Source organism: Corylus avellana, chromosome ca9 (genome assembly GCF_901000735.1).
Source record: "Corylus avellana chromosome ca9, CavTom2PMs-1.0".
In the NCBI taxonomy this organism is placed as follows: Eukaryota; Viridiplantae; Streptophyta; class Magnoliopsida; order Fagales; family Betulaceae; genus Corylus; species Corylus avellana.
Genome location: NC_081549.1, coordinates 3,263,817 through 3,278,430, shown reverse-complemented (window position 1 = coordinate 3,278,430; position 14,614 = coordinate 3,263,817). Strand labels below are relative to the sequence as shown.

Sequence of the window (14,614 nt, the reverse complement as noted above, 5' to 3'; positions counted from 1 at the left end):
ATGTAAATGTAGGATTTGAGTATGTGAAAAAAACTCAAGTTTTACCATTTTTTTTCCATGAAATGCACACTCGGTGTAGACTCCAAACGCTCAAGGCATCCATAATTACATGAATTTTTGAAATTTAATATTTATATTTGATTTGAGTTCAATTCCAAACAAGGCTTATGCACTCTCTATAATCGGGCTTTGAGTTATAAATGAGAAATGCTAGACTTACAAAATATTTTACCAAAAAAAAAAAAATCTTACAAAGTGATATGACACAACATGATTGATAATGAGATAAATTCAAATGATTGAAAAATGCTAGAATCTAATAAAAACTCCACATTTTGCCATAAAAGTCCATGTGACAAGATGCCACATCATATTTTTTGTGGAGAGAAAAAGACAAAACACAAACAAAAAGAAGATGATGTGGCATCTTGCCATATAGACTTTTATGGGCAAAATATGGAGTTTTTATTAGATTCTAGCATATCTCATTCAAATTTTGAGAAATTCAATTAAGTTGTGCCACGTCACTTTGTAAGTTTTTTTTTTTTTTTTTTTGGAAAATACATTTTACCCCCCTGAACATTGGGGTTAAAAGTACACAGGGATGAATAGTTCAGGAGATAAAGTGTATTTTTCCTTCTTCTTTTTTTAAAAAAAAAAATTAAAAAAAAAAAATTATAAGCCTAGCATTTCTCGTTCTAAATATAAAGTTTTAATAAATATAATCATAACATTTAAAATCTTTGAGGTCTTGTAAAAATATTGGAAGCAATTTGCAATGCTATTAGAGGATAACTTAAAAAAAAGCCATTTAAATTTTAAAGGAAGATCTCCACAATGGAAGCAATTACAATAAAAAAGTTCAAATCTGTTATAGCAGGATGTAGCTTAGACTTGCTTTTCTAATTGATTTGTTCGTTATTCACCCAACTTAACCGACTGTTAGCTGTTATGTCCAACTTAGCATTACCATAAACAAATTATCATACAAATTGGGTCACCCAATTTCCCAAGCAATCTTATAATAATAAAAAATGTAAACATTAAACAAAGAAAAATATATAATACATGTTATTTTTATAAGAAAGGACAAAGGTCGTTTCAATCTTGGTCATATTAGCTTGATTAAATACTTAAAAAAGAAAAATGTTATGGCAACTACAACTCCTTAGAAGGTGATGTGGCAACCCAAGTGGCATTATTATGTTAATCACAATTAAAATTAGTTATTTAGTAACTGACGTGACAGTCCGCATGATATTGTTAGCCATAATCAAAATTAATAGTTTAGTAATTGATGAATAAATGTCATGTGAATTGTCAAGTCAATTTATAAGTAATTTGTAATAAAAGTTGTAATTCCTCTAATAATAATGAATACTTAAACACATTTCATCTTTTTTTTTTTTTTTTGATATGTCCACACAAGAGGGGGGAGAGTGATTCAAACTAGTGACCTCCACTTTCATTAAGTATAGTCCTAGCCGATTGAGCTACATCTTGGGGACCACATTTCATCTATTTAACAATATCTCTAGTGCAACCTATTTTATACCATCAAAGACTATAAGCCTACTACAATTGGGATTTCGATCAGGTTAGGGTTGAGCAATGATTGAACCCACTTGAGAGAGTGCACGCGACCCCTTACCGTTTATGCCCTCAAGACACTCGAGACATTGATTCGTTACGAATAAGGAACTATTATAATCACGTCTAAGTAAAATGTTCGTGACTAATTCCCGTTACCCATTTTAAATACAATAAAAACAATAAGCCATTAGAGGTATCCCTATATCTATCATAAAACCAATAACATGATCTTGTTTTTAACTACTTGTGAATTATTGTCATTCTTCTGCTGGAGTATGTGTACTTGTAGAAGCAATTAATATGATATACCAACTTTCATCATAGGAAGTAAAGTGGCATTTAATGGAAGAAAAAGAACAAGGGACAGTCTTTTCGACTACTTCAGCCGACCATGGTCCCTAACATAATTTTATTATTGGTGACTCGCCTTCAATCAAGCCATTTGACTAATACTCCATTCTGCCTTAGACATCAAGTTTCTCTTCATCCTATTATTTAAAAATAAAACACATGTGAAAGTGTGATTAAATGTCGAATTCATTGAATTTACTCAACAGAGGGTGATTAAATGTCGAATTCATTGAATTTACTCAACAGAAAGAAAATTCAAACTCATTGTTCTTCTTCTTCTTCTTTTGGAAAAATATCAAAATCACTCCCTATGTTATTGGTACGTTATTAAAAGGCTTTTATGGGTGTTCAATTTAGTCAAATATATTCTTGCTATTTAAAACGTTCTTAAATAGATCATTCTATACATAGTCCATCCAAAAAAAAAAAAAACATTTTTTGTTTAATTTTCTTAGCGTTTCTCAGCACACAAACAAAGTATTCTAAAATTTCCATAGTTTGGGATGGTAGAAATTAGAATGGTAGTTCTCTTTCATGCTATCTGGCAAGATATGGAAAAGCAGCAAGACACGAAGAAATCCAAGTGAAATTATATTAAAGGTCGCCATCATTTGCATCCCAGTTAATTGATTGAAATGGACGTATGAGGAAGTGCAGGACCACCATGCACCATTTCAATTTCAGGCCTAATGCCACCAAAACCAGGCCATTACTCTGTTGTTTCATTCTGGTGCTTAGGTACAAAGAGGTCATTATCTCATCCATTTCATTTTTATGCTCTTTCAAATTTCAAAAAAAAAAAAAAAAAAAAAATGAAAATGAAAAAAAAGAAACAAGATATTTATAGCTATGTTAAAAGCAAAGATATTTATAGTTTATAACTTTATTTGTTAAGGTGTTTTTGGATGGTGTATTTTGTTTTTGGTTTGAAAAAGTATTTTGACATGACATAAATATATATAAAAAATTACGAGTGTTTTATATTTGAATTGAGTTGTTTATGTTTTGAGTTGAGTTTTTTTTTTTTGGAAGGATGTTTTGAGTTGAGTTATTTATGTTTTTAGGGAGTTTTCGAGGTGGCTCGAGCTACCCTAAAAACCGTATTAAGGGTTGGTCGGATTAACCCCCATTGGGCTACTACCCTGAAAAACTCTTTGAAAATACCCTCACAAGTTAGTAGTTGTTCAAGCTACTTCAAAATTTTTTTTCAAAGGTGAACAAATCACTCCCCAAGTGAACCCGAGCCACCTTGAAAACCCCCTAAGGAGGTGCCCAAACCACCCCTCCTAGGTTAGGGGTGATCCAACAATCTCAAAACCTTCTTCATGAATGACTGCCTCATTCCCTCTCTTCCGCTTTGGTTAAAAAAAAAAAAAACAAAAGACTGGCCTCCCTCTCCCTACCCCACACCCACTACCCCGTGTGACGGAGAGGAGAGAGCCACCCCATCAACCACCTTTGTTATTTATTTATTTTTTTTTTATCAAACTGAGATGGTATTTTGTATGAGCGACAATATTTTATTGGTTTTACATGGCTTTTCAAGAATTTCATTAGATTTTTAATAAGTAGATGGACGAAAGAATCAAATTGAAAAAAGTACAAAGTATTAATTTGGTCACTTCTTAAAACCCCAATACCTTTTTGAAAAAGAGGTAAATCGCAAATGCCAATTATGCATTTAGCCCATCATTTTAACTCACAAATCACCATTGATGAACAGGCTCTTCTCCAATTAAATATGGGCAACTATTTTTGGCGGATTCTGCATGTCACCTCTAGGTAGTATCATCAAACTCCTGCCAATTCAAGACTTACGTCGCTGAAAATTCCTCATCTCCTATCATATCATCATTTGGGACGTATCCAACCTTCTTTATCTTTGCATGAAGTTCATGAAGTAAAGAACAAATAAGTTCAGACTGACGATGAGACTTATCACCAACTACAAACACATGCGAACTATTCCCAATATCTATCCAACTGCAACCAGGCTGCTTCTTCAACCCCCTATCCTTCATTTTCAACCTCACTTTAGCAGCTTCTCTCCATTTCCCTGCTGAAGCATATATGTTAGACAACAACAAATAAGTGCCTGCGTTCTCTGGCTCCACTTCTAAAAGCTCCTCTGCGGCCAGCTTTCCTATGTCCACATCCCCATGAACATTACATCCAGCAAGTAAAGCCCCCAAAACAGAAGCAGCTGGCTTAGTGCCAAGTCGCTTTATAAAATCAAAAGCCTCTTTTAGCCTCCCTGCACGTACACAGAGATCAACCAAGCATGTGTAGTGATCTTCTCTCACGATTATGGACCTATCTCTCACAAGCTCATCAAAATACTTTAGCCCCTCCTCCACCAAACCAGCATGGCTGCAAGCTGAGAGCAACCCCACATAGGTGACATCATCAGGTTGGAACCCTGATTCCCGCATTTCATTGAACAAATTAATTGCCTCTCTGCCACATCCATGGTGTGCATAGGCCGCAACCATACCATTCCAAGAAATCAAATCCCTATGGCTTGTCATCCCATCATCAAACATCTTCCTAGCTGTACCCAACTCTCCACACTTTGAATACATGTTTATGAGTGCTGATACCACAAATGGACGATCCTGATAGGCTGTTTTACTTATCATCTGATGAACTTGCTGTCCCTCACTAAGACCAGCTAGATCACTACAAGCACCCAAAACAGACACGAAAGTTCCCTGATTAGGTTTCACCCCATCAGCCACCAGCATTTTCATGAAAATCTTCAATGCTTCTTCACTTTGCCCATCTTGAATATATCCTGTGATAATCGCAGTCCAAGATATCACATTCTTTTGGGGCATTTCATTAAACAACTTCCATGCCCTAGTTAACTCCCCATTCTGAATAAATCCAGTAATCATGGTATTCCATGAAGGCAAGTCCCTCTCCGGCATTCTCCCAAACAAGTCAAGGGCCTCATCCAACCTCTTATGCTGCGCATAACCAGTAATCATAGCATTCCACGAAACGATATTCCTTTCAGGCATCCTATCAAAAAGTAACCGTGCCTCGTCAATCCTTCCATTTCTTGATAAACCGGCAACCATTGCCGTCCACGAGATCACATCCCTTTCACACATCTGTTCAAAAAGCCTCTGTGCCTGGTCAATCCTCCCACATTGTGCCAAAGCTGTTATAATAGTGTTCCAAGAAACCACATTCCTCTCCGGCATCCTCTCAAACAAATCCAAAGCCAAATCAGCTTTACCATTTCTCGCATACCCATCAATCATTGTGTTCCAAGAAACCACATTTTTAACTGGCATCTCATAGAACAACCTCTCAGCTTCCTTAATCCTATTCAACCTTATATACCCACTAACCAAAGCAGTCCAAGTAATCACATTCTTTTTAGCATCCACTCTATCAAACAACCTCCTCGCCTCATCAACCATCCCACACTTAATATACCCCGTGATCACCGTAGTCCATGTGACCACATCTCTCTCACACATATTATCAAACACCAGGCGTGCTTCGCAAATTTTTCCTTCTTTGCAGAGCTTAGTAATCAACCAGTTAGACCGCGCCACACCCGAGTTGGCGCTATAATCTCTTCCGGGTATCGCAAATTTGTCCATTCCCGGCTCATTCACCGAGTGGTAAAGATCAATTCGGGATCCATAGAGAACCTTGAGATCGCACAGAAGTGGGATAATAACTTGGACACAGTTCAAGATAGGCGATCTAACAATACTGCTAAATTGTCTGGCACTGGTTGATACTCGAAAAAGAGCTAACATTTCAAGCAATAATCAAGGAATGTCTGTATATGAAGCACTAAAGCTAGTGAAATGGAAGTTCTGGGTTATGAATATGATCGCTTGGAGGTTGAAGAAGATTTTTAAGAATTTTATAACGGTCATTAACTGTAAGCCAGCCCAGGGGGTCCGGTCTATGTTCCATAAAAACGGTGTCGTGGCCCTCGTGGGGTTAACAGTGAGGACCACAATTGGACGCGGGAAAGTTCATCTGAGTCGAGTAAAGGTCAGTATTGGAATTGCCTGATAATTAGAAGACATTGAGAGAAAAGAAACTTTCAAAAAAATATAAATAAAAAATGAAAACTTTGTTCAGAGAGGCAGTATATATATATATATATATATATATATTGTTGGGTTTAAGCATATAATTTAGTTATAGCATATTTCTTTAATGAGTGAATTTTGACAAAAAAAAAAAAAAAAGAGAAACGAGTTTTCCTTTTTTTTTATTTATTTTTTTTATAGAAAACGAGTTTTCCTTTGAACAGGATTGAAAGAAATTTTCCAGACATATATTCTTAACATATGCAAATCACATATTCTATTAAAATACATGTGATAATTAAAATTGCATGTGAAAAATCAAACATTCGAAAAACTTTGTCAACCTTGAAAGAAACTAATAATGCAGAAATAATAAAGCAGAATAATAAGAATAAGGACACAGAGGTTTACATAATTCGGGCTGTGATCTAGGTACACAAAATAAAGCCCTAAGGCTAAATTTCAACTGTAATTCAGTGATAGTTTTTAAGTGTGACTCAGTGATATTCTTCAATTGTAAGTTAGTAATCGTTTTCAATTGTGATTATTATTCTTGAACTCCATGATATACTCTACTATGACACACCTCAATTTTTGTTAGACATAATCACGAGCCAATTATGCCATCTGATCCTTAATTACTAGAGCTAAAGCAATGTCGGCATGAATAATAAAAAGTCTCCCTTCAACAATTTGTCAACTACGTGGAACCAATCAAATAATAAGTTATAGTTATGGCCGACAAAATCAAAGCAACGAAGACATCAGAAGTACGAAAATGAAGGGCTCCCCTAGTTTGATATCACAGACAGGAATGGTTTCTGTAAAAAAAATGGCAAAGCCACTTTCATCCACCTTTTAAATATTTGCAGAGCATCGCAATGTTTATGTTTCATCCACTTTCATCTAAGCTTTGTCGATAGCATTCTAGTTCTAACAGAACATCATAAACGATTCTAATAAGAAACATTAGATCTTTTTCAGGCTTCCCAATGTTTATGTTTGAACCTGTTTTTTCGTTTTTCTCTTCTAGCTTACAAAACACCCACAAAGAATGATGAGCCTCTTCAGGGAAACACTGCCAAATAAAATGTCACACAACCACCAAATTAGCATCAAAACACTGACACAGTTATTAGCTATACAATGTTGATGTAACCTTTACAGAGCCAATTAAAAGCCGAAGAGCTCCCAACTGATAAACCAACAATAATCCTTTCCAGTACAAAGGACTTCACCACTATACAATCTTGTTAAAAATGATAAAACAAATTAGAAATCCATTAAAGAAGATCTGGTCATGGAATTCATTGAAATCATAGATAGCTTTACATCTCTATGCCACATATTCAATCTCCTTCATTTCTTGTTACCTGTTGACCTTGACTGATCTGCACGCAGACAAAAATTTAGCTATGAATCATAAAAGATGCAAGAAGCCATCTCAAACTTCAAGTAGGTAGACTACACCATAGAAAACAAACTGGAATTTTAACAGCAGAACCTTTTACTCACAAAGAAGACATAAATAACGATACTGGTTATTTGCCTGTTGCAGGTTTACCTTATTTTACTTCCATTATGTCTATATTAGCTCAATGGACTGACAATCATCAACTGTATGCTTTAATAATTGGAATTCATGAACCATGTTTAAAATAAACATGTTTATGAGGATTGAAGAAACAAGTAGGATGACTTTTTAGATTACACATTATGCATGCTTATGTTACAGGTACAAGTTTGGGAGTTTCTCTCCTACCTTTCGGGGCGCCTTGGCTTTGATTCAAAATGGAGGAAATGGATGTCTGCCTCTATCTTCACAGCCTGATTCTCTCTATTGATTAATGGTAGTTCACATGGTTTTTTTGCTAGTTCCAGGGGCCTCCACAAAGAGAACTCGAGTCACTGCTCTTATTTGTAATTGTCATGGAGTTTCTTAGTAGGATGCTGTCTAGAGTTATGGCTATGGATTATTTATTTGGTTTCAAGGTCAACCTCCAAAACGCAGCCTCTTTAGGAATCACCCATCTTCTTTTTGCGGATGAGACACTTATTACGTGTGATGCATATTGAGATCAGATCCTTAATCTGGAACATATTCTCGTGTTTTGTGGCTATTTCACGTTTGAAGGTCAATCTTCGAAAATCAAAATTAGTTGCAGGGCTGGGGCTTACATTCTGATTTGTAACAAATCTTCTTTGCCATTGAAATATTTGGGACTTCTTTTGGGCGCTTCTTTTAAGTCAAAAGTTATTTGGGATGTGGTAGTTGAGAAAACATAAAGAAGATTGGCTAATTGGAAGAAGACCTATTTATCTCGAGGCAGTCGCCTAACCCTTATCAAGAGAACATTATCCAATTTACCAATGTGCTTCTTGTCCCTTTTCCCTTTACCAGCCGGTATAGCTAGAAGATTGAAGCGTCTTCAAAGGGGCTTTCTTTGAGATGGCATAGGTGGTAAGTCTAAGCTTCATTAGCGAACATGAAGACTATTTGCTCCCCAGTTCCTAGAGAAGGGTTGGATGTGAAAACCCTCATGCCATTTAATAGAGCTTTATTGGGTAAATGGCTTTGGAGATTCCTACAAGAAGAGGATTTCCTATGGAGATAGGTGATTCATGAGAAGTATGGGATCCAAAGAGGGGGCTGGCGTTCAGAGGAAACTTGAGAGCCATATGGGGTGGGCCTTTGGAGGAATATTAGGAATGACTGGGAAAATTTCTACAACTTGCTCTCCTCGGAGTTGGGAATGGGTCTCGCATTCGCTTTTGGCATGATGTTTGGTAGGGAGAAGCAGCAAGTACTCATTTCCCGAACTCTATTCTACAGCTCATGACAAAGAAGCCTTACTGTCAGATTACTTGAATGCCTCTGGTACATATATCCATTGGAATCTAAGTTTCTTCAAGGTAGTCCAGCATTCGGAGCTGTAGTCTCTTCTTGTATTCCTCAACCTTTTGTACGCCTTGAAAACCCATTTGGAGGAGATGGATACAATGTTGTGGACCCCTACATGCAATCACGGCTTTGAAGTGACTAGCTACTATAACACTTGATGGTCTGAGGAGTCTTGTTTGTTCCCGTGGAAGAGCATTTGGAAGGTGAACACTGCAACTCACATTGCTTTCTTCATTTGGACGGAAACTTTGGGTAAAATCCTCACAATTGATAATCTTAGGAGGAGGGGTCTTACTCTTGTTAATTGGTGTTGCCTATACAAAAAGAACAAGGAGACCGTAAACCACTTCCTTATCCATTGTGAGTTTACTAGTGAGATCTGGCATTTGGTTCTCAACTTATTCGAAGTTTCATGGGTCATGCCTAGCAATATCCTAGAGTTGCTTCACTATTGGAAGACTCAAGGGCTGGGACACTCCAAAGAGGCCATCTAGAAAGTCATCCCCACATTATTAACGTGGGGCACCCAAAGAGAAAGAAATCGATGCCTATTTGAGGACTACAAGTCTAATGTGCTATGTTTAAAATCCTCCTTTTTGATCTCTATTAGATTGGGCTGTAGCTTATGTTCCTAATTTTTCCTCTTCAAATCTTGTAGATTTGGTTAACTTTGTAGATTTTTGGCACCATAAGGTGGCTGCATCTCTTGTATATTTTGTATGTATGAAGGCTTTTCCTTTTCTCCTAATAAATTATTGTTCATAAATTTTTTTTTTTTTTAAAAAAAAACAGAGAGGCTCAGGATCTATATTTTTGGCACTCACAATCTATTGATACATATAAGAACAAATACAACATTTTTGTGTCTGATTGCCTGGAAAAATATTAAGCTAGCATTGACTATCTTTTTTTCTTCTAGTAGGTAACCCTTAAAAAGAACACAAGATCAAGATTATGATGAAGATGAAGAAGAGGAAGACACTTCACAAATCCAAGTGTTTAATGCAGCACTGAAGTTTATGCATGCCAGATTTGTGAGAGACAAAGATAAGCAAAAATTGAGCACTGTTTCAGATTATCTTTGTAAGGAAAGAAAAACAAGATTCTGTCAAATTTTGTACCATGAAAATAAAATTTCTCCCGCAATGTAATACCCCTCAAAAAGAAAACTGGTGAACTAAATCAAACATGATTTAGGAGCAGCTATCATGACCATCAAAATTGTAACAGCAAATGACTAAGAACTAACGTGCATACAAGACCATATGGGCAGACTAACCCCTTCAAGGAATAAAGAGCAACAGTAGATGAAAGATCATCCAGGCAGAGCTCTCTTTGTCTAGCTATACTGTGACTATGAACCTAATATTTTGAAACTTTCATGCCTTCTTAAATTGACTTTTCTTCTCTTAAATCTAGATTTAGAACTCATGATGAACCAAAAATGATACAACATTACCAGCCACAAAACTTGCAAAGAGAGAAGAAGGGGTGTGTGGAAGGGTAGAGAACAACGAAGACAACAAAAGCTCGAGATGAATGGTCAGAGCACCCGTGGTATTTGCATGACAGAGATGTGGTCTATAATATAGCATATGCATAGAGTTCTACTGAGGTTCGCGTATAATAACCATAAGTGAAACTGGTAAATTGAGAGAATGAGATCTCCAAAATACCACTAACAGGGACCTTGCAGAACTAGAAAGAGGATGAAATAGAACCACAGATTAAATACTTAATGAAGGTTACTGAGCTCCAGAAACCTAACCTCCATTTAAATCTTCCTAAATGATTCTAAAACAAACAGTTTCTCTTCCAATCTGCATGCCCAACTAAATGACTTCTGTAGGAAACAAAACCCCATTCCTTTAGCCGGTATTAAGCCTAAATTTCCCAAGGTCATCTCCCAGACTCCCACACAATTTTACATGGTAAAAATGACCTCTACCTTTATCATGTTATGGCTGAACTGTATAGTTGGAATAGCGATGTAAATGTATAATTGGTTTAATGTTCCCACTATGTTATTGAGGGAGTCACAAAGTTATTGTTTGATCCAAGGAAGATGATATCGTAGGAGTTGCTTACTGAACATGAATATTGCTTTGACGGCTGCTGCAGGAGATGGGGTTCGCTCACATCTTTTATGAATTTTTTTAGAACTTGGTTTATGGGAGGCAATGTAGGAAATTACCCTAAGCAAATTGTGTAACTTGTTTAGTTGCTTTATACTTAAGAGTCACTGGGTCCCAAAGTTAATTGATGTTTAATTGTTGCTAAATGTAATTGCTAGCAAAGGCATTAAATACCAAATTGTACTTTGATTTTAGATCTAGGCTATCTATATCTTATGCTATTTAGGTTTTAGTTTGTGGGATTTTGCTAGTAAATAAAAATTTAGTTTTGCGCATGACCTCCTCCATATCAATTGTGATGATTTCATAAAAATTTGCTTCAATTGTGCTTGTTGAGAATCACCAAAAGTTAGCAACTCTACATAGGCACTCAGCTTCTGCAATTGATGATATTTTGCTTTTAATTTTACTCTTAACAATCTAAAATTATGTCTTCTATGCTCAAAAATAGTCCTTGAGTGCATGCTGTCCTCTTGCTTATATGTTATCTTGGCCTCAAAGATCAGATCAGCTTGCATATTCTTCTTTTTTTCCTTATATTAATGTTTTACATTGTTTATTTCTTTTCATTCCATATTTTCCTGGCTCCTATCATCTTCACTTTGTAACGAAGATACTCTTATTGTCATTTTGTTTGCAGTGTATATATAATTCAAGACCCTAAACTTGAATGTATAGCTCCACTTGGCTACTAAGATATTGTTGGAAAAGTGAAGAAAGTTTCGAAATCTTTTACACGTTTTAATTTTTCTTCTAAAAAACGTGCTCTTGGCAACTGAGCGGAGCCCATATATCAAATCTAAAAGTTCTCAGACAAGAAAGGCAGGTTTGAATTGATTAAGTGTTCATTCTATCACAATTCACCTACCACCTAATGGGATAATAGACATTATCACAATAATCAGCAACCAAGAAAATAATCACACAGACAGAGAGATTTTAATATAACAAAAAAGTTAGCAGGGGTTCCCAGAGACAAACCCAGAGAGATTTGGATTGTTGAATTCGACAACCCAATCAGCCAACGTGGAAAGGGCCGATATCACCCGTTCTGAGAGAGTTGGCAACTTCATCAGCAACAATCAAGCAAGAAGAAACCCACCCAGTCAGAGCCACCCACACCATCTTTGCCATCCACAGGGTCATGGTCCATGGCATTGCCATTGTCTCTGTCTCTCTCTGTTTTTGCTTTCTAATCAAAACCCAGAAAATCGATTTGGGATTCAAAGAGAAATCAGGCTAATCAGCCCACCCTATTTGGAAAGAATCAAAGGAATCGGAGTCATCAAAGACAAATTAAAAAGGTGAAGTGAAAGGAAAAGAAAACAGTCCGAGAGGCAGGGGGTGATGTGGGCCATGAGTTATTGATTTGCTTGTCTCAGTGGGTTATTTGCTTTGTTTTCTGTTTTTTACCTTCTTTTGGAGTCCACTGCTCAAAACCATATGTCCCACCCACCAAACAGAAAAAGACTTTTTCAGCTTAAAATAGTCTCTTTAATTATTATTAATCTTGATAGGATAATGATTATGATGTATTAATATGTGATTACAAATTTTTAACTCCAAAGAATTAGAAAGAAGCTTTATGATTTTTTGGGACATTGCCAATGAGGACAGGATAAAGATGCCAGCAATTCAGACAGCAAATTCGAACTTACGAGGACACAACCCATAAGCAGTTTAGCATAACTTTGAATGGGTTAAGCTGAACAAAAGTCCTCTCTTCTCTATTCTCTCCTTTCTCCTCAAATTTATATATAGCTAAAATATTTATATATGCAAATACAGTTTATGGTGAAATATTTTTTATATAGCCAACAAAAATTTCTTAAAATATTTATTTTAGTTAAATATATATTACTTTTTGGACTAAAAATTAAATTTGACCCTTATTAAACTTGTTTATAATTACGTTTGAGAAATAGAGCTGAGTTAGCCCAAAAAGACTGAAAATGCTGCGTAGCATACCCATCTGAGTTATTGGGCCATTAGCTATAGGCGTATTTTGGTCCCAACGCACAAACACCTGCTCCATAAAGCAGAACCGACCCGGGCCCACCTTCCCGAACAGTAACACATTCCCGCTGTCTGAAATTTTGAGTTCCATTTCAAATTTTGCGAAAACCTCAACGAAGAACGAAAGAGAACCTCTCTCTTTCTTTCTCTCTGTGACTATGGCTCCTCACTTCTTCTTTCCCCAGACCCTCAGAGCACTAGAAGAAGAGCACGAAGACAACCGCCTCTACGCGCAAAACCCCATCGACATCGCTTCGCTTCATCCCTCTGAACTGGAAGAGTTCGTCAAAGGTCACATTCTCTCTCTCTCTCTCTCTCTCTTAGAGATCCATTAAATTTTTCCCTGACATTGAGTTTGGTTGCTGAGAAAATGCAACACAAAGAAAAAGAAAGGAAGTCTGGCGAAAATGGTACTCGAATTGATTAGTTTTATACATTTGATTGTTAATTAAGTGGGGCATGTCATGTCCCAAATCTTTTTTCCCTCAATTATCTCAGCAATCAAGCAGAGTTCGACTTTTTTTAAAATAAATTTCTTTTGTTTTCATGTAATGAAGCCCTAAAAAGTGTAAAGTTTTATTCGGTTGTTAGGGAGATATAGAGAAGAAAATAATTTATAGAATTGAAGCAAGAAAATTAGAAAATTTGACTTAAGTCAGTCGTTTAATCTGCATTTGGCCGTGCTTAGCTGAATTTTGCGTTTCTTATGAACTAAGCAGCGTAAGTGCAAGACCTCAAGTTGGTTGTACTTTGTTTTTAACTCAATCTTTCCTAGAAACAGGACATATTCTATTTTTTTTGTTTCTTATGCGCTATCATTGCTCATCTGAGACAATTGGGGAAAAAAAAGGAAAGCAACCAAGTTTTGTTGTTCTATGCCATGAGATTATTATTAAAGAAAAACTAATCTGGGCTGAGTTTGTGCTATAATTTACTTGAACAAAAGTTGAATTTTTCTTTGTTCTAGCAAATATTTAAAGTAAGCAACCAAATAATAATAAGAGTTTTCTCCAACTCCGGCAAACACCATAATGCTTTGTTTTGTAACGTACAAAATACAAGCGTATGAAAGGAAATAGAAGTGTTACTTACACTGATAGCTGGATTCAATAGAACTGATAGAGAGTAATTTAACCAGCTCCTCTACATTTAGCTGGTCATCGTTATTTGTAAATGTACTTGCAAGAACAAGTAGTTCATTTTTGTTCCACCCATGATACACAATCTCACGTTATGCCGTTTTTTTGCCTTCCTTATCTATTTAAACAGGTGTATCCTTTGATCTTTCCGACAAGGAGCTCTTTTGCATTGAAGAGCAAGATGTCTTTGACCGTGTCTATTCCTTGATTCGTAGTTATGCTAGTCTCCCTACATCTTGTAAATTCAATCTCGTAGAGAGTCTCCGATCCAATTTTAGTGTTCTTCTTCCAAATGTTGATTCACTCTCACGGGTTTCTCAAAGTCAGGATGATGACACTCCAGTGTTTGATCGGGTTGCTTCACATCGTAATGCTTTTAAAATTTACACATTCGTCCTCATCAACGTTGTTCTT

At 36.2% G+C, this 14,614-nt stretch overlaps 2 protein-coding genes across 2 annotated transcripts in view; one reads left to right on the top strand and one right to left on the bottom strand.

Moving 5' to 3' along the window:
• Nucleotides 1–3,569: 3,569 nt before the first annotated feature.
• LOC132161619 (pentatricopeptide repeat-containing protein At2g35030, mitochondrial) lies at nt 3,570–5,972 on the bottom strand. Its single transcript, XM_059571778.1, has one exon. It carries the CDS (start codon nt 5,721–5,723, stop codon nt 3,759–3,761), a length of 1,965 nt encoding a protein of 654 aa, XP_059427761.1. The 5' UTR covers nt 5,724–5,972; the 3' UTR covers nt 3,570–3,758.
• A 7,167-nt stretch (nt 5,973–13,139) lies between these two features.
• LOC132191721 (condensin-1 complex subunit CAP-D2-like) overlaps nt 13,140–14,614 on the top strand; it is a 3,124-nt gene continuing 1,649 nt past the window's right edge. The window contains exons 1-2 of the mRNA XM_059606814.1: nt 13,140–13,352; nt 14,331–14,605. Of these exons, the coding sequence (XP_059462797.1) occupies nt 13,220–13,352; nt 14,331–14,605 (408 nt within the window). The 5' untranslated portion in view covers nt 13,140–13,219. The remainder of the gene's footprint in view (nt 13,353–14,330; nt 14,606–14,614) is intronic.